Here is a 16922-nt window from a genome sequence, read left to right as displayed (position 1 = left end):
CCCCACGGGGGCAGCAGCCACGGGAAGGGGCGGGGCCTCGACAGAGAGGGCGGGGTCAACTCAGAGGTAGAAGGGGCGGGGTAATGAGGGGCGGTGCTATGCTAATGAGGGGGCGGAGCTTAGGCGGGATCAGCTCGGTTATTGAATGGGTGGTATAACGAGGGGGTGGAGCTATGCTGATGAGGGGGCGGGGCTTAGGCGGGGGTCAGCACAAAGTTCGCTGGGCAGGGGAGGGGCTATGCTGATGAGGGGAAGGGGCTTAGGCGGAATCACCACAAAGGTCGAAGGGGTGGGACAATGAGGGGGAGGGGCTTGAATGGGCGTGGCAAAGAGCAGGGGGAGGGGAGGGGGCGTCTCTGGTGACTCTCCCACGACCCCTGAGGGGCGGGGGTCGCTCGTGTTCGTGTGGGGGCACTTGAAGGGGGTCTGTGCTAGGAGGGCACCGCACCGGGTGACGCAGCTCGGCCAAGCCCCGCCTCTTTCAGCCGGAGCCCCGCCCCTCCCGCCTGAGCCCCGCCCCCAATTCCCGGCCCGTTCCGGGACGCTCTGTGAGAAGTTGGGGCGTTGCCGTGGCAACAGTCTGTCCCGACACATCGCGACAGCGGCTTCGGGGACATTGCCGGTCCCGGGAGAACGGGACAGCCCCGGGAGCGCCGGCTCGGGCAGCGCCATGGCAGCCGCGACTGCCGCCACCGGATCCCGGTCCCTCCGTGCCGGGGGCTCCTCCCGGGGGTCCCTCCTCGCCCGCCGCCTCCAGCTTTCCCCGCCGGGATTGCAGTCCGTCCGTCCGTCCCCGTGCCTCCCCCCCGAGCTCCCGGGCTCCCCGGACCCCCCCTGACCCCACAGAATGTCCGGCTGCTCCCGCTGACCCCCGGGCCCTCCGTCCCCTCCGAGCCTCCCCCGCCGCCCCGCGGGGATCCCGGCAGAGGGGTCAGAGCTCCCGCCGGGACCCGGCGGTGTCCGGAGAGCTGCAGGTGCAGGGGGGAATTCGGATCCCTCAAACTTTTCTTTTCTGCAGGTCACGGGCTCCAGCAGCGCTGTCGTGATTTCTCAGGATGTACCAAAACATCCTCAAGAGATTCTCTCCTTCAAGCCCAAGCTCAAGACCATCCAAGTCATCACCAAGGACGTGATCCGGGAACTCGTGTAAGGCTGTGACCGAGCCCTGAGGGCTTTTGGGGGAATGGGTGTCACCGCACCATCCCAAACTCTCCGGGCAGCGGGGATTGGCGGTGTGCCCGGGGCTCCTGCCCCCCACCCCAGCCTGGTGCCACTTGCAGCACACTCGCCCTTCCTGCCTCCCCCCAAGGCGGGAGAGCCGGGTCCCCACGGCTCCCCCAGCGCTTCCTGCCTTGCTCGGGGCTGCCTCGGTGGCCGAGGGGGCGGCTCGGGCAGCTCAGGGAACACAGGGAGCCCTTGGGCTCTGGGTGACACTCAGCTCTCTCCCCGTGCTCCCCAGCGTTCCCCAGGAGAAAGCCGAAGCGTGTCTCATCATCGGGGAGAAGGAATATGAGAGGATCAAGGAGTCAGCTCGAGCCCCGAGCGAGGAGGAGCGCCGGGACAGGCTGAAGAGCCTGAAAGCCAGACAGGACGCTGCTTTCGTAGGCATCTCCCCTCCTGCTTCCCCCTTTGGCCGCTCCGCCTTGCGGGGCTGGTGGCTTCCCCCAGGGGCTCCCGTTTGTGCCCCGTGGTTTGGGGCTCAGGGGAGGCTGCCGGGCTCGGGGCTCCAGGGAGAGCTGGGCAGCATCGCTGGGACTGTGCCCGACGCTCGGGGCCTTGCACGGGCACGGGCTGTGTGGCCAGAGGGGTGCGAAGGGGGACCCAGGGCCGGGCCGGGGCCCCTGGAGCCCGTCCCGTCCCCGCTCGGTGCCGGGAGCGCGGCGGCTCCAGCGGGAGGGAGCCGTGCGAGCCCTCGGGAAGGCGGCCGGGATCGGGCAGCGCTCTCTGGCCTCGCAGGAAGCCCTGCAAAAGGCCAAGAGCGAGGAGCAGAGAAAGGCAGAGCTGCAGGACGAGAGGGAGTGGCGGAGAGACGTGCAAGAGGAGCTGCAGCAGGAGAAGCAGCAGCTGCTGCAGCGGGCGGCCAGGATGAGGCTGGAGCAGGAGGAAGAGATCCGGGCGCTGAACACGGTAGGGCCAGCGCTGCCCGCTGCCGGCCGCCACCGGCCGAGCCTGCCCTGCTCCTTCCTCGTGCTGCCGGGCTCTTCCTCTCCTCGCCTCGGCCCCTGCTCCCCGTGTCCCGGAGCGGCTCCGAGCCACAGAGCCCTCTCGTCCCCGCAGCTGTTCCTGGAAGCCAAGTGCAACATGATCTGGGACAAGCAGCTCCTGGAGAAGCGCACGATCCGCAAGGAACTGGCGGACGAGGAGAAGCGGCTGGACAAGATGATGCTGCTGGAGTGGGAGAAGGGCAGCGAGGTGCAGGAGGAGCTGGAGTGCCAAAGGAAGCGGGAGCTGCTGAGGTGGGCAGGAGGCTCCCTGCTGCCCATGGAGGCAGCCGGGCCGTGCCAAGCCCAGCAGCCCTGCCCGTGCCGGCCTTCCCAGCACGGCGAGCGCCGTGGGGCCAGAGGGAGCCTCGTGCTCTCCTGTCGCCAGAGCCAGGCACGACATCGCCAAACAGATGGAGCAGAACGCGGAGGAGCGAGCGCTGAGGGAGGAGGAGCTGTACCAGGAGGGCCAGAGGCACCTGGAGCGGCTGGAGCAGATGAAGAGGGAGGATCGCGAGGTGGGAGCAGGGAGCAGGGGGCTGCAGGGAGCTTTCCAGGCGGCTGCAAAGGCTCAGGCAGGGCTGGCTCAGCCACACGCGGGCCATGGGGACAGCAGGCAGCAGCAGCAGCAGAGCTCTGCGCCCTTGGGGACTCTGCGGCAGCCCCGGGACGTGGCCCAGAGCCTCCCTGGCCTGAGCGAGGACGAGGAGGAGGGAGCGCTCGGGCCCGTGGCCTCCAAGCGTGCGGGCCATTTCCAGGCCTGGCAGCAGAAACAGGAGCGCCGAAAGCAAATCCATGCCGAGATTAAACAATTCAACGAGGAGAGCCAGAGGCTGCAGGAGGAGCAGCGGAAGCGGGAGAGGCTGGAGGAGGAGCGGGCGCTGGAGCAGCAGCGGCAGAAAGATGTGAGAGCAGCGGGGTCCTGGTGGGCTGGGCAGGGGCTGCAGGAGCTGCTCTGGGGGGGCTGTCCTGTCCTGGGGCTCTGTCCCATCCTGGGGCTCTGTCCTGTCCTGGGGCTCTGTCCCTCACCCCGAGCTCTGTCCCCTCCTGGGGCTCTGTCCTTCACCCTGGATCTGTCCCTCACCCCGGGCTCTGTCCCTCACTCCAGGCTCTGTCCCTCACCCCGGGCTCTGTCCCTCACCCCGGATCTGTCCCTCACCCCGGGCTCTGTCCCTCACCCCGGGCTCTGTCCCTCACCCCGGATCTGTCCCCGTAGGAGCGCGATGCTGCCTTGGAGGCGGAGAAGGAGCGGCTGCGGCTGGAGAAGGAGAAGGAGCTGGCCCGGCTCAGGGTGACGCAGGAGCGGGCCCAGGACTGGCTGGCAGAGCGGGTGAGTGGCCCAGGCACGGGTGACGCTCCCCTGGCACCGTCGCTGTCCCCGGCCCGGCCAAGGGGCAGCGGCCCCCGGGTGCGGGGGCTCGGCAGGAGCGGCCCCCGGGTGCGGGGCACGTCCTGGAGCGGTGGCGGCAGAGGCAGAGCCACGGCCCGGGGCTGCCAGAGGCGGCCCGGGGGGAAGGCAGCGCTGCCCCTGTTTGGGCAGGATGCTCTGAGGGCCAAGAGGAACCAAGAGGCCGCCGAGCGGGAATGGCGGCGGCAGGAGCTGCAGAAGGCGCGGAAGAAGGCCGAGCTGGAGCAGCAGCTGAGGCAGGAGCGGCTGCAGCAGGTGGCCCAGAAGGAAGAGTACGTGGCCATGCAGGTGGAGCAGGACCGCCAGGAGTTCCAGAGGGTGCTCAGGTGAGGCACACGGGCCGAGGCCCGGCTCAGGCGGTGGCCGGGGCGCTCCCGCTCGCAGCCGGTGGCTCCGGGGGCTCCAGCGGCAGCCCAGGCGCGGTGCCCGGGCCCCGGAGGCAGCTCCGGCTCTCCCGCAGGGCCAGCAGGAGCAGCTGGAGCGGGAGAATCTGCAGTGGGAGCAGCGGCAGCTCCGGCAGCGCGCTCACGCCCAATACCTGCGGAGGCAGATCCAGGAGCTCCAGCAGCAGCGGCAGCGGCAGCGGGAGGCTCTGATCGAGGAGGGCCGGCAGCAGCAGCAGGAGGCTCGGCAGCGCAGCCAGCGCCTCGCCCGCTTCGGGCAGCAGAAGCTGCAGGAGCTCAGGTCAGGGGCTGCCGCTGCCGCCGCTTCCCTGCCCTCCCCGAATCCTTCCTCCGCTCCCCGAATCCTTCCTGCACTCCCCGAATCTTTCCTGCGCTCCCGAATCCTTCTGTGCTCCCCGAATCCTTCCTGCACTCCCCGAATCTTTCCTGCGCTCCCCGAATCCTTCCTCCGCTCCCCGAATCCTTCCTGTGCTCCCCAAATCCTTCCTCCGCTCCCCGAATCCTCCCTGCGCTCCCCGAATCCTTCCTCCGCTCCCCGAATCCTTCCTCCGCTCCCCGAATCCTTCCTCCGCTCCCCGAATCCTCCCTGCGCTCCCCGAATCCTTCCTGCTGTCCCAGCCTGGGCCCCCTCCCGGCTCCCTCGGCATCCTCAGCAATCGGGAGCCGCTGCAGGGCCGCGCTTCCCGCATCCATCGGGAGCCTGAGAGCTTCTTTCCTCTGCAGAGCCAGCGGCGTGCCCGAGAAGTTCTGTGCCCAGGTGGAGCGCAAAGCCCAGAAGCGAGCCAAGGCAATCCTCTCCTAGGCCCAGCCCCGCCAGCAACCAGCTCCAGTTCCCACCCATTTGGGGCTCCATTTGCATTGACATTTCCATTTCCATTTCCATTTCCATTTCCATTATTTCCATTATTTCCATTTCCATTTCCATTGTTCTGGGTTCCACGGTGGGGTGTAACCAAACTCTGAGTTCTGCTCCCATCTCCACCATCCTGCTGAGCTGGCAGTGGATGGGTCCAGCTGGAGCTGCCCAGTGCACGGGTGAGCCCTGGGGCCGTCAGAAGGGAAGGGAAGGAGGCAAAACCTGCACAGAAATGTTTGTTTGTCTCCCCAAAGTGCAAACTGCACCCAGCCCAAGCGTCACCTTTGCCACTGGACCGTGGCTCAAAGGTCTCCAGCCTGTGGACACCCAGGCCATCAAGGATTGCCCAAAACATCCCAAGAGTTTGTAGGAATTCTTGATTGTGAAATTCCCAGCCCGGGGGGAGGTACTGATCATTCCTCAATCAGACCAAATGTAATCCGGGCTCTTTGGGGCTTTGGGATGTCACCTCCACTCGAGGGAGCCAGAGGAGGACCAGACCTTCCCCAGGACCATTTATTTCACCATCAACAGGACTTCATCCATGCCCCCTGACCAACAGGATGCCAGGTTGGATTTTGTGGTTTTAATCCAGTTTTCCTGTATCCCTGCATTTATTGTAATCTTTCCATGAAGTTGTAATTCTGACCTGAAATCTCTCTCGAGGTATTTGTGTGGTGTTCATTTCTCCTGCTGGTTTGCTTTCAAACCAGCACATCCATTGGCTGAGTTTTCCAATAAATTACATTTTCTGTGTATTCCATGGGGCTCTTGCTCCTAATGCTCCCAAACCTGGAGGAGTTTTCCTGCTGGTTTTATCTGCAGGACCATGGAGAGGAAATGGGATGGAAAACCCTGGCAGGACAGGGATGGGAGTGAAAAGGAACAACAACCACCAGAGGAAATTCAACAAGGATAAATCTGCTCCGGTGTTCCGTGGGCTCAGTCAGAACAGGAGGGATGATGATGCTTCCCATCCTCTGGAAGGGAAATGGTGCCATGAGCAGGACTAGAGGAGCCCTGGCTCCTTCCAGATGGGCCAAAGGGGCACTGGGATCTCCTGGATGCTGTGGATCCATGGATTGGGGCACAGCAGAGCCACGGGAGCACAACATCCCCTGCTGCCACCGAGAATCCATCCCTGTTCCTGCGGAACTGAGCTGGGACATGGAGTGACCCCGACTGGGAAGGAACAAAACAGCCCCTTGGTGCTGGCCCCGGGAATCCTGGGCACAGATCCTCTCAGGAGAGGGGATTTCAGCGAGCCCAAAGGTTTTGGCAGAGCTGCTGTGGAGACAGAGGGAATTCAACTGCAGTGGCCTGATCCCAACAGCCCTGGGAAAGCGGGAGGAACACCCACAGGGCCTTGGTGGCACCACGGAGTGGGGAACACGGCAGAGGATGGGGAAAAAGAGAACCCAGAGCCTCCTGAGGGCCGCTTTGACCATCAGGGCAGTGAAGCTCCAGGGCCCTGCCAGGTTCCTCTGCTGGAGGAAATGTGCCGGGGAAGTGTCCGGGCTTTGTTCCTTGTTGGGGCTTTTCCCTGGAAATCCCTCCTTTTGTCACCCTTTGGATTCTGAATCTTGCTGCTGTTGGTTTTGCTCTCTCGCTGCTGTTTGAGGAAATTGTTCTTCCCTCAGCCCTTTGGGACCTTTGCCTTTTGTGCCTCCAGCGGCAGGGGCTGGGACAGCGGCCCCTGCTCTGGAGCTGCAGAATCCCATTCCTAAAGCCTGACAGAACTGAACAAACACCATTTCTGCCAGTTTAACCAAAAAGCTGCATTTTGCTACCAGAGAAACCAGTGCTGGGTTCCCTGGCACTGGGAGGAGAGGTGGGGAGCCACGGCTGTACTGGGAGCACTGGGAGGGGGAAAGGGGAGCACTGGGTGCCCTGGGCAGCCCCCCCCTGACTCGGGATCATCACCCCAGGCAGGAGGGACAGCCACGGGAGCTCCTCGTGTCCCCAGTGTCACAGCACGTTCTCGTAGATGTCACCGGTGTCCTGCAGTTGCTCTGCGTGGGTCACCCGGGGGTCCTTGGGGGGGACAGTTTGGGGGGGCCCTGTAAGAGACACCGGTTCTGGGGACCTGATTTGGGCTGGCAGCCCACGGGGGACGTGTCCGTGTCCCCAGGCATCCCCCAGACTCACCCCCTGCCCGCTCGGTGCCCACGGTGGGGGTGTCCAGCAGCTCCGGGGGGGCTCTGCGGGGATAAGGGGGTGAGGGAGGGGGGTCTGGGGAGGGGGGGAAGGAAACTCACGGCTGGAGCCCCCCACTCACCTCTCCTGGGATTTCCGGGCAGCTGCAAGAAAATGGGAGGGGGTGATCATGGGGTCCCCAAATCCCACCTGGGACCTTGAAATGCCCATTAGAGCCCTGAGCCCCCACCAGACACCGATTTCTACCAGAATTCCAGGCCCCTGCACCCAAAACCACCCCCGAGGGTGCCCCAGAAGTCCCGAGCCACCTGGGTACCCCAACTCCCCCAGGACCCCTGAACCCCCCCAGGACCCCTGAACCCCCCCAGGACCCCTGAGCCTCCAAGAACCCCAAGAACAGAATGCAGGGAACCCTCCAAACCCCCCCAGGACCCCTGAAAACTCCTCAAAGCCCCTGCAGGAGTCTGCAACGCCCCCCTAAAGCCCCCAGGAGCTCCCAGTGACACCCAGTATTCCTCAGGGACCTTCTGGGACGCCCCAGGACCCTCCAAAACGCCCCCAAATCTGTGAGGACCCCAAGCAGAAGTCACTGGGGGCTCAGATTGCCCCAGATCAGGGGCTTTGGGTGATCCCAAAAAGCCCCCCCAGTCTGTGAGGTTTCCCTCCACTTCCTGTAGAACCTCGTCCACTTCCATCGTCACCCACCCCGGCGGTGGCACCAGTGACAGCCCCCGATGGCAGCCAGGAGCAGGGAGCACGAGCACGAGGGTCCTGCTGACATTCACAGCCACTGCCGGGCACAGAGGGGGACACATCAGGGGCCACCCTTCACCTCAGGAGTCCCTCACATCCTGGTGACCCCACCTGTGTCCCCCCGCTGTCACTTCTAGGGACAAACGCGCTGTCCCGGAGCCCCAGAGTGTCCCCGAGTGACGTCACCTGTGTCGCCGTGTCCCTCCGCTGTCACCTCCAGGAGCAGCTCGGGGCTGAGTGCCCGGAACACGCGGTGCCCGTCCTGTCCCAGCTGGTTGGTGGCCACGCACTGGTAGGTGCCCGAATGTGCCAGCCCGACGTGGGCGAGCTCCAGCAGGGGACCCCGGGCCACCTCCCGGCCGTGGCGCAGCCAGGTGAAGGTGACAGGGGCTGAGCCCACCTGCACCGAGCAGCGCAGCCTCACGGGCTCACCTGCGCGCACCTGCTGGCCCAGGGCACCGGGGCTGATGGTGGCATTGGCCACGGGCACTGCGGGGACACGCACGGGGCTGAGGCCAGCGGGAGGGGCGGGGGGCGCGGGGGAATGGGGACGGGGGGTGAGGGGGTGATGGGGGATGGCGGGGGTGGGGGTCCGCACCCAGAGAGAGGAGGGCGCAGGGCAGGGGAGGGGAGGGGGGCACAGGAAAAGTTTTTGGGGAGGATGGGGGGACCCGCGAAGGGATGGGGGACACGGGGTGGGACCCGGGAACGGAGCAGGAGATCCGGGCGGGGATGGGGGAACCCGAGAAAAGAATCCGGGAGGGCTGGGGACACCAAGTCAGGGCTGGGGGAACACGGGGTGGAGAAGGGGAAGGGGAAGGGGAAGGGAAGGGGAAGGGGAAGGGGAAGGGGAAGGGGAAGGGGAAGGGAAGGGGAAGGGGAAGGGGAAGGGGAAGGGAAGGGGAAGGGGAAGGGAAGGGGAAGGGGAAGGGGAAGGGGAAGGGGAAGGGGAAGGGGAAGGGGAAGGGGAAGGGGAAGGGAAGGGGAAGGGGAAGGGGAAGGGGGGGACCCGGGAATCACTTCGGGGAGGGCTGTGGGTCCGCAGACAGTGCTGGGGGTCCCCGGGCAGGGCAGGGGGAGCCGTGCAGGCTGTGGGGGCTCCCCGCGCCCATCCCCGCACTCACCGAGCACCGTGACGCGGAGCGGGGCGCTGCTCTTCCGCACGGGCCCCCCCCCTGGCTCTGCACCTCGCAGCTGTAATTCCCCGAGCCGGAGAGCCCCAGGGCGGGCAGCAGCAGCTGCGGGGACCCCTGCGGGCCCCCCAGCTCCCGCCCGTCCCGGTAGAAGCGGTGCACGAGGGGGGTGAGGGGGCCGCAGGGGGCTGCGGCTGCTGAGGCAGCTGAGGTTCAGGGGGGACCCCGCGAGCAGCTCGGCCGGAGCCTCCAGCACCGGCACCGGGAAGAGCTCTGGCAAGGAGAGGGGAGGGGGATTTGTGAGCCCTGGCCAGGGGCTCTGCGGCTGTCGGGCTGGCGGCTGTGGCTGCTCACCGTGCACTGTCACTGACACCGCATCCGACCGCACCCACATCCGTGAGAACCACCAATTCCCCCGGTCCCCGCAGCTGTATTGGCCGCTGTGCTGCAGCCTCAGGGGGGAACAGGGACAGCTCGGACCCCCACAGGGGTTCCCCCAAATCCTTCTCCCCGTGGTAGAACCGCATGTCGATGAGCGGTTTTGTCCGGCCGGCTCCGGCAGCGCAGTGTCACCGTGTCCCCCTCCCACCCAGCGGCCCCGCCGGCACCTGCAGCACTGGCGTGAGTGACTGTGGGACAGGAGGGTCCCGATGGCAACAGGAGAAACCGGGGGTCCCCCATTGCAGCCGGGTGGTCTCGTCGCTCTGGGATGCGCTGGTGCTCCAGGGATACCCCGGGATGTCCCCAGAGCAGGGCTCAGGTCACAGGGGGGTGACCCGTGAAGCTGAGCTCACCCCAGAGCTCTCGGGATTCCCACAGGTGCCGGGGGGAGACACAAAAAACCTCTCACCGTTTACAACCTGCACGGGGGGGCTGCGCCAGCTGCCGATTCTTTCACAACTCGTAGGTGCCACTCTCGGTGACAGTGAAGCTGTCGCGTCTCTCCTGCCACCAGATCCGCCCGTCCTTGTACCAGGTGGTGTCCCCCGGCGGTCCCCGAGCCCCGGCAGGTCAGTGTCACCCGGTCCCACAGCACCGCCGGCCTCCAGGGCGGCTCCACGAGGAGCTGCGGGCTCGGGGCACCTGCGGGTGACAGGGGACAGCAGCGTGGCAGGGCCAGCGCGGGGCTGGGGACAGCGGCGCGGGGACACGGCAATCCCCCGAGGACTCACCAGCGAGGCCGAGGCTCTGGGCTGCAAGGGACAAGGGACACGGCCTGGCTGGCGGTGTCCCTGTGTCCCTGTGTCCCTATGTCCCTGTGTCCCTGTGTCCCCTTGTCCCTGTCCCCGTGTCCCTGTCCCTGTCCCCACAGCTGCCCCAGCCCCAAGGTGGCCAAACCCCTCATTCCTGTCCCTCCTCTCCTGTCCCCTCTCCTGTCCCCACGGCCACCCCACGGCCCCGCTCACCTCTTGCTCTGCCTCTGCTGCCCTTGGCGACCTCAGGGGACCCCGCAGCCCCCCTGGGCCCCCTCCCCACCGCTCTCTGCCCCCACCCGGGCCCATCCCCGCCCCACTCACCCCACACGAGCAGCGCCACCCTCGCGGCCATGCTGCTGTCCCCGGCCACCCGGCCTGCCTGTCACTCGCTGCCACGGCCACCTGTGCCCTGCCTGGCGGCTCCTGGGCCGAAGAGGAAGGAAGCGCGGTCAGCTCTCGTCCCCACGTGGGGCTGGGACAGGCTGGGGGCAGGGTAGGGACACGGTTGGGGACAGGGGTCTCCCAGGACCGGGACAATCAGGGAGAGCGGGCAGTGAAGGATGGGTGGCCAGGGAAAGGGGTAGCTCAGGAATGAGCTCCTGGGAAGGTTGTTCCGAGGGAATGGGGGTTCAGAGAATGGGGATCATGAGGAGGGGGTCCCCGGGGGTCGGGGTGCCTGGGAGTGGCCGGGATGCACGGCCAGGGATGGGGGTGCCAGTGGAACGGGGGAATGAGGATCCCTGGGATGGGCTGGGATGAAGGGAAGGAGGGCCCTGGTCAATGGAGATCCTGAGGACTGAGAGTCCCAGGACAGGGAGACCCAAAGGAATGGGGGGGTCCCATGCTGGGGGTCCCAGGGGGAATGGGGGGGTCCCAGGGATTGGCAGTGTCTGGGGTGGGCACGGAGGTTGCAGCTCCTTCCATGGGTGTCAGATTTTGGGGAGACCCGGGGTGCTCGTGGTTGGGGGAGGCCCCCCCAGGAGGCTTCCAGAAGTTTCCAGGTCTCTGCTGTGGGGGGTGCAGGTGTCCAGCTGTGCCCCCCCAACACTTTCACTTCATTTTTCCTGCAGCAGAAGGAAGAGGCCGTTTGTGCTGGGAGCCAGCTGGGAGCGGTGCCGGTTCTGTTCTGGGGGGCTCATCCAGGGAGTTTTGGGGTCCCTGTTGTGGGGGTGACACGTCCTGGGGGGGGATCGTGTCCCAGGGGTGGCACATCCCGGTTGGATGGAGGTTCTGGGGGGGTGGGGGTGGTGTTTTTCGCTGTCCCAGGGGTGGAACATCCTGTGCACCCTTCTCCCTGGGGGGTCCTGCCCGCCCCCTCTCTCCCCGGTGGGACTCAGTGACCTCTGGGGTGTTGCAAATGTGCAAATGGAGAAGTGAAACAAATCTGAGAAACTCCATCCGCCCTCGGGAACTGCGCCAGCGGGGGCTTCCCTCGGGCTCACAGCCCCCTGTGGGCATCCCCTGCTGGGCCGGGGGCTCCTGCAGGGCTGCAGGGGGGTCTCTGCTCCCCGGGGACCCCCACGGGCTGCCGGGGAATCTCCGCAGCCCCTCGTGCCCCTCCTTCCTCCCTGCAGGGCTCTTCCTCTTGCAGCCTCGGGCTCTCTTTTGCTGCGGGAAGTCCAACTCTGCCATCCCGGACTTTTCCCTTTTCATCCCTCAGGAGCCTCGTTCCTCCCCGGCCCTTTCCTGGATGTCTCCAGAATGCCGGGACCTGTTGGTGGCATTGCCATGGCAGCATTCGGTCCTGACATGTCGCGACAGAGGCTTCGGGCACTCTGTCACCATCACATTGTGCCAGTCCCCGGCCCTCGCAGCGCGGTGGCAGCAGCGACCTGCGCTGGGCTCTGAGCGCCGGATCCCGCTCGCTGCCTCCGTTCCGGCACCTCCCCGGGTCCCCCCCGTGTGTCCGGTACCTCCCCAGCGTCCCCCCGGTGTGTCCCGGTCCCGGTACCTCCCCAGGGTCCCCCCGGTGTGTCCCGGTCCCGGTACCTCCCCAGGGTCCCCCCGGTGTGTCCCGGTACCTCCCCAGAGCGGAGCAGGAGGGACAAGGAACCTCAAGGCTCCTCCAGCCCCGTGGGCAGCTCCTCCCAAACAGCCCTGAGGCCAGGGAAGGATGGGAAATGCCATCTTCTCCAAAACAATGTTTATTGGAAAAATGTCAATGCAAATGGAGCCCCGAATGGGTGGGGAACTGGAGCTGGTTGCTGGCGGGGCTGGGCCTAGGAGAGGATTGCCTTGGCTCGCTTCTGGGCTTTGCGCTCCACCTGGGCACAGAACTTCTCGGGCATGCCGCTGGCTCTGCAGAGGAAAGAAGCTCTCAGGCTCCCGATGGATGCGGGGAGCGCGGCCCTGCAGCGGCTCCCGATTGCTGAGGATGCCGAGGGAGCCGGGAGGGGGCCCAGGCTGGGACAGCAGAAAGGATTCGGGGAGCACAGGAAAGATTCGGGGAGCGCAGGAAGGATTCGGGGAGCGCAGGAAGGATTCGGGGAGCGCAGGAAGGATTCGGGGAGCTCAGGAAGGATTTGGGGAGTGCAGAAAGATTCGGGAGCGCAGGAAGGATTCGGGGAGCGGAGGAAGGATTCGGGGAGCGCAGGAAGGATTCGGGGAGCGCAGGAAAAATTCGGGGAGCACAGGAAAGATTCGGGGAGCGCAGGAAGGATTCGGGGAGCTCAGGAAGGATTCGGGGAGCGCAGGAAGGATTCGGGGAGCGGAGGAAGGATTCGGGGAGCACAGGAAGGATTCGGGGAGCGGAGGAAGGATTCGGGGAGCGCAGGAAGGATTCGGGGAGCGCAGGGAAGTGGCGGCAGCGGCAGCCCCTGACCTCAGCTCCTGCAGCTTCTGCTGCCCGAAGCGGGCGAGGCGCTGGCTGCGCTGCCGAGCCTCCTGCTGCTGCTGCCGGCCCTCCTCGATCAGAGCCTCCCGCTGCCGCTGCCGCTGCTGCTGGAGCTCCTGATCTGCCTCCGCAGGTATTGGGCGTGAGCGCGCTGCCGGAGCTGCCGCTGCTCCCACTGCAGATTCTCCCGCTCCAGCTGCTCCTGCTGGGCCCTGCGGGAGAGCCGGAGCTGCCTCCGGGGCCCGGGCACCGCGCCTGGGCTGCCGCTGGAGCCCCGGAGCCACCGGCTGCAAGCGGGAGCGCCCCGGCCGCCGCCTGAGCCGGGCCTCGGCCCCGTGTGCCTCACCTGAGCACCCTCTGGAACTCCTGGCGGTCCCTGCTCCACCTGCATGGCCACGTACTCTTCCTTCTGGGCCACCTGCTGCAGCCGCTCCTGCCTCAGCTGCTGCTCCAGCTCGGCCTTCTTCCGCGCCTTCTGCAGCTCCTGCCGCCGCCATTCCCGCTCGGCGGCCTCTTGGTTCCTCTTGGCCCTCAGAGCATCCTGCCCAAACAGGGGGCAGCGCTGGCCTTCCCCCCGGGCCGGCTCTGGCAGCCCCGGGCCGTGGCTCTGCCTCTGCCGCCACCACTCCAGGACGTGCCCCGCACCCGGGGGCCGCTCCTGCCGAGCCCCCGCACCCGGGGCCGCTGCCCTTGGCCGGGCCGGGGACAGCGACGGTGCCAGGGGAGCGTCACCCGTGCCTGGGCCACTCACCCGCTCTGCCAGCCAGTCCTGGGCCCGCTCCTGCGTCACCCTGAGCCGGGCCAGCTCCTTCTCCTTCTCCAGCCGCAGCCGCTCCTTCTCCGCCTCCAAGGCAGCATCGCGCTCCTACGGGGACAGATCCGGGGTGAGGGACAGAGCCAGGAGTGAGGGACAGAGCCCGGGGTGAGGGACAGAGCCCGGGGTGAGGGACAGAGCCTGGGGTGAGGGACAGAGCCAGGGGTGAGGGACAGATCCGGGGTGAGGGACAGAGCCTGGGGTGAGGGACAGAGCCAGGGGTGAGGGACAGAGCCCCCGGATAGGACAGGGCCCCAGGATGGACAGAGCCCCAGGACAGGACAGAGCCCCAGGAGGAGAAAGCCCCCCCAGAGCAGCTCCTGCAGCCTCTGCCCAGCCCACCAGGACCCCGCTGCTCTCACATCTTTCTGCCGCTGCTGCTCCAGCGCCCGCTCCTCCTCCAGCCTCTCCCGCTTCCGCTGCTCCTCCTGCAGCCTCTGGCTCTCCTCGTTGAATTGTTTAATCTCGGCATGGATTTGCTTTCGGCGCTCCTGTTTCTGCTGCCAGGCCTGGAAATGGCCCGCACGCTTGGAGCCCGGGCCCGAGCGCTCCCTCCTCCTCGTCCTCGCTCAGGCCAGGGAGGCTCTGGGCCACGTCCCGGGACTGCCGCAGAGTCCCCCAAGGGCGCAGAGCTCTGCTGCTGCTGCTGCCTGCTGTCCCCATGGGCCGCGTGTGGCTGAGCCAGCCCTGCCTGAGCCTTTGCAGCCACCTGGAAAGCTCCCTGCAGCCCCCTGCTCCCTGCTCCACCTCGCGATCCTCCCTCTTCATCTGCTCCAGCCGCTCCAGGTGCCTCTGGCCCTCCTGGTACAGCTCCTCCTCCCTCAGCGCTCGCTCCTCCGCGTTCTGCTCCATCTGTTTGGCGATGTCGTGCCTGGCTCTGGCGACAGGAGAGCACGAGGCTCCCTCTGGCCCCACGGCGCTCGCCGTGCTGGGAAGGCCGGCACGGGCAGGGCTGCTGGGCTTGGCACGGCCCGGGTGCCTCCATGGGCAGCAGGGAGCCTCCTGCCCACCTCAGCAGCTCCCGCTTCCTTTGGCACTCCAGCTCCTCCTGCACCTCGCTGCCCTTCTCCCACTCCAGCAGCATCATCTTGTCCAGCCGCTTCTCCTCGTCCGCCAGTTCCTTGCGGATCGTGCGCTTCTCCAGGAGCTGCTTGTCCCAGATCATGTTGCACTTGGCTTCCAGGAACAGCTGCGGGCACGAGAGGGCTCTGTGGCTCGGAGCCGCTCCGGGACACGGGGAGCAGGGGCCGAGGCGAGGAGAGGAAGAGGCCGGCAGCACGAGGAAGGAGCAGGGCAGGCTCGGCCGGTGGCGGCCGGCAGCGGGCAGCGCTGGCCCTACCGTGTTCAGCGCCCCGGATCTCTTCCTCCTGCTCCAGCCTCATCCTGGCCGCCCGCTGCAGCACCTGCTGCTTCTCCTGCTGCAGCTCCTCTTGCACGTCTCTCCGCCGCTCCCTCTCGTCCTGCAGCTCTGCCTTTCTCTGCTCCTCGCTCTTGGCCTTTTGCAGGGCTTCCTGCGAGGCCAGAGAGCGCTGCCCGATCCCGGCCGCCTTCCCGAGGGCTCGCACGGCTCCCTCCCGCTGGAGCCGCCGCGCTCCCGGCACCGAGCGGGGACGGGACGGGCTCCAGGGGCCCCGGCCCGGCCCTGGGTCCCCCTTCGCACCCCTCTGGCCGCACAGCCCGTGCCCGTGCAAGGCCCCGAGCGCCGGGCACAGTCCCAGCGATGCTGCCCAGCTCTCCCTGGAGCCCCGAGCCCGGCAGCCTCCCCTGAGCCCCAAACCACGGGGGACAAACGGGAGCCCCTGGGGGAAGCCACCAGCCCCGAAACGCGGAGCGGCCAAAGGGGGAAGCAGGAGGGGAGATGCCTACGAAAGCAGCGTCCTGTCTGGCTTTCAGGCTCTTCAGCCCTGTCCCGACGCTCCTCCTCGCTCGGGGCTCGAGCTGACTCCTTGATCCTCTCATATTCCTTCTCCCCGATGATGAGACACGCTTCGGCTTTCTCCTGGGGAACGCTGGGGAGCACGGGGACAGAGCTGAGTGTCACCCAGAGCCCAAGGGCTCCCCGTGTTCCCTGAGCTGCCCGAGCCGCCCCCTCGGCCACCGAGGCAGCCCCGAGCAAGGCAGGAAGCGCTGGGGGAGCCGTGGGGACCCGGCTCTCCCGCCTTGGGGGGAGGCAGGAAGGGCGAGTGTGCTGCAAGTGGCACCAGGCTGGGGTGGGGGGCAGGAGCCCCGGGCACACCGCCAATCCCCGCTGCCCGGAGAGTTTGGGATGGTGCGGTGACACCCATTCCCCCAAAAGCCCTCAGGCTCGGGCACAGCCTTACACGAGTTCCCGGATCACGTCCTTGGTGATGATTCTGGTGGTTTTGGGTTTGTACGGACGGAGGGCCGCAATTCGGGTGTTTTTGCACATCCCGGAGGATCACGATGGGATCACTGCTGGAGCCCGCGACCTGCGGCAAAGGGCGATGTGAGGCACCCGAAATCCCCACACTCAAGCGCTCCCCGGACACCGCCGGGTCCCGGGAGGAGCTCTGGAGCCTCGGGGGCACGGCCGGAGGGGACAGAGGGGCTGGGGCTCAGGGGAGAGCGGGATGGGGACACCTTGGGAAGGAGGGGCTGGGGGCTCGGGGGAGAGCGGGATGGGGAGACCTTGGGAAGGAGGGGCTGCAATCCCGGGGGGGAGAGCGGGATGGGGACACCTTGGGAAGGAGGGGCTGCAATCCCGGGGGGGAGAGCGGGATGGGGACACCTTGGGAAGGAGGGGCTGCAATCCCGGGGGGGAGAGCGGCCGCCGGCGGGGGGAGGAGGGACCCCCGGGAGGAACGTCCGGGCCGGAGGGGCCGCGCTCCGGTGCCGGCAGTCGCGGCTGCCATGGAGCTTCAGGGAGCGTGAGAGGTGTGACCCGTGTCCTGGAGCCTCCTGTCACCGTGTGACGGGGCTGGCCGTGCCGATGGCTCTGAACCCATTGTGACGGCGCGTCCGCAGCCGCTGTCGCGACATGTCGGGAGCGGCTGTTGCCATGGCAACGCCATCAACAGCTCCCGACACTCAGGGGGTGACCTGGAGCAGGTGGGGGATGGGGACGGGGGGGGTTGGTGAGGAACCCCCCAGTGCTGGGAAGGGCAAATCCAAGGGATAGCGGGGGTGGAGTTGAGGCAGCCAAGAGA

At 66.9% G+C, this 16922-nt stretch overlaps 2 protein-coding genes across 2 annotated transcripts; one reads left to right on the top strand and one right to left on the bottom strand.

The window, feature by feature from the left end:
* Positions 1–297: 297 nt before the first annotated feature.
* LOC131590369 (cilia- and flagella-associated protein 45-like) lies at positions 298–6835 on the top strand. Its single transcript, XM_058860392.1, has 11 exons — positions 298–781; positions 1019–1146; positions 1460–1601; positions 1957–2127; positions 2278–2456; positions 2590–2719; positions 2960–3106; positions 3418–3531; positions 3742–3935; positions 4160–4293; positions 4737–6835. The coding sequence occupies exons 1-10, from the start codon at positions 317–319 to the stop codon at positions 4203–4205; spliced, it is 1716 nt and encodes a 571-aa protein (XP_058716375.1). The 5' UTR covers positions 298–316; the 3' UTR covers positions 4206–4293; positions 4737–6835.
* A 5417-nt stretch (positions 6836–12252) lies between these two features.
* LOC131590385 (cilia- and flagella-associated protein 45-like) lies at positions 12253–15102 on the bottom strand. Its single transcript, XM_058860421.1, is given in 10 exon segments — positions 12253–12406; positions 12930–13053; positions 13056–13153; positions 13288–13319; positions 13321–13482; positions 13693–13806; positions 14118–14264; positions 14503–14632; positions 14766–14944; positions 15095–15102. Coding segments are annotated over 9 exon segments (1041 nt in total). The 5' UTR covers positions 14921–14944; positions 15095–15102; the 3' UTR covers positions 12253–12327.
* Between the last annotated feature and the right edge of the window lie 1820 nt (positions 15103–16922).

This window comes from Poecile atricapillus, chromosome 33 (assembly GCF_030490865.1).
Source record: "Poecile atricapillus isolate bPoeAtr1 chromosome 33, bPoeAtr1.hap1, whole genome shotgun sequence".
Lineage (NCBI taxonomy): Eukaryota > Metazoa > Chordata > Aves > Passeriformes > Paridae > Poecile > Poecile atricapillus.
The sequence above is the reverse complement of the archived record's forward strand: the minus strand, read 5'-3'. Positions and strand labels throughout refer to the sequence as shown.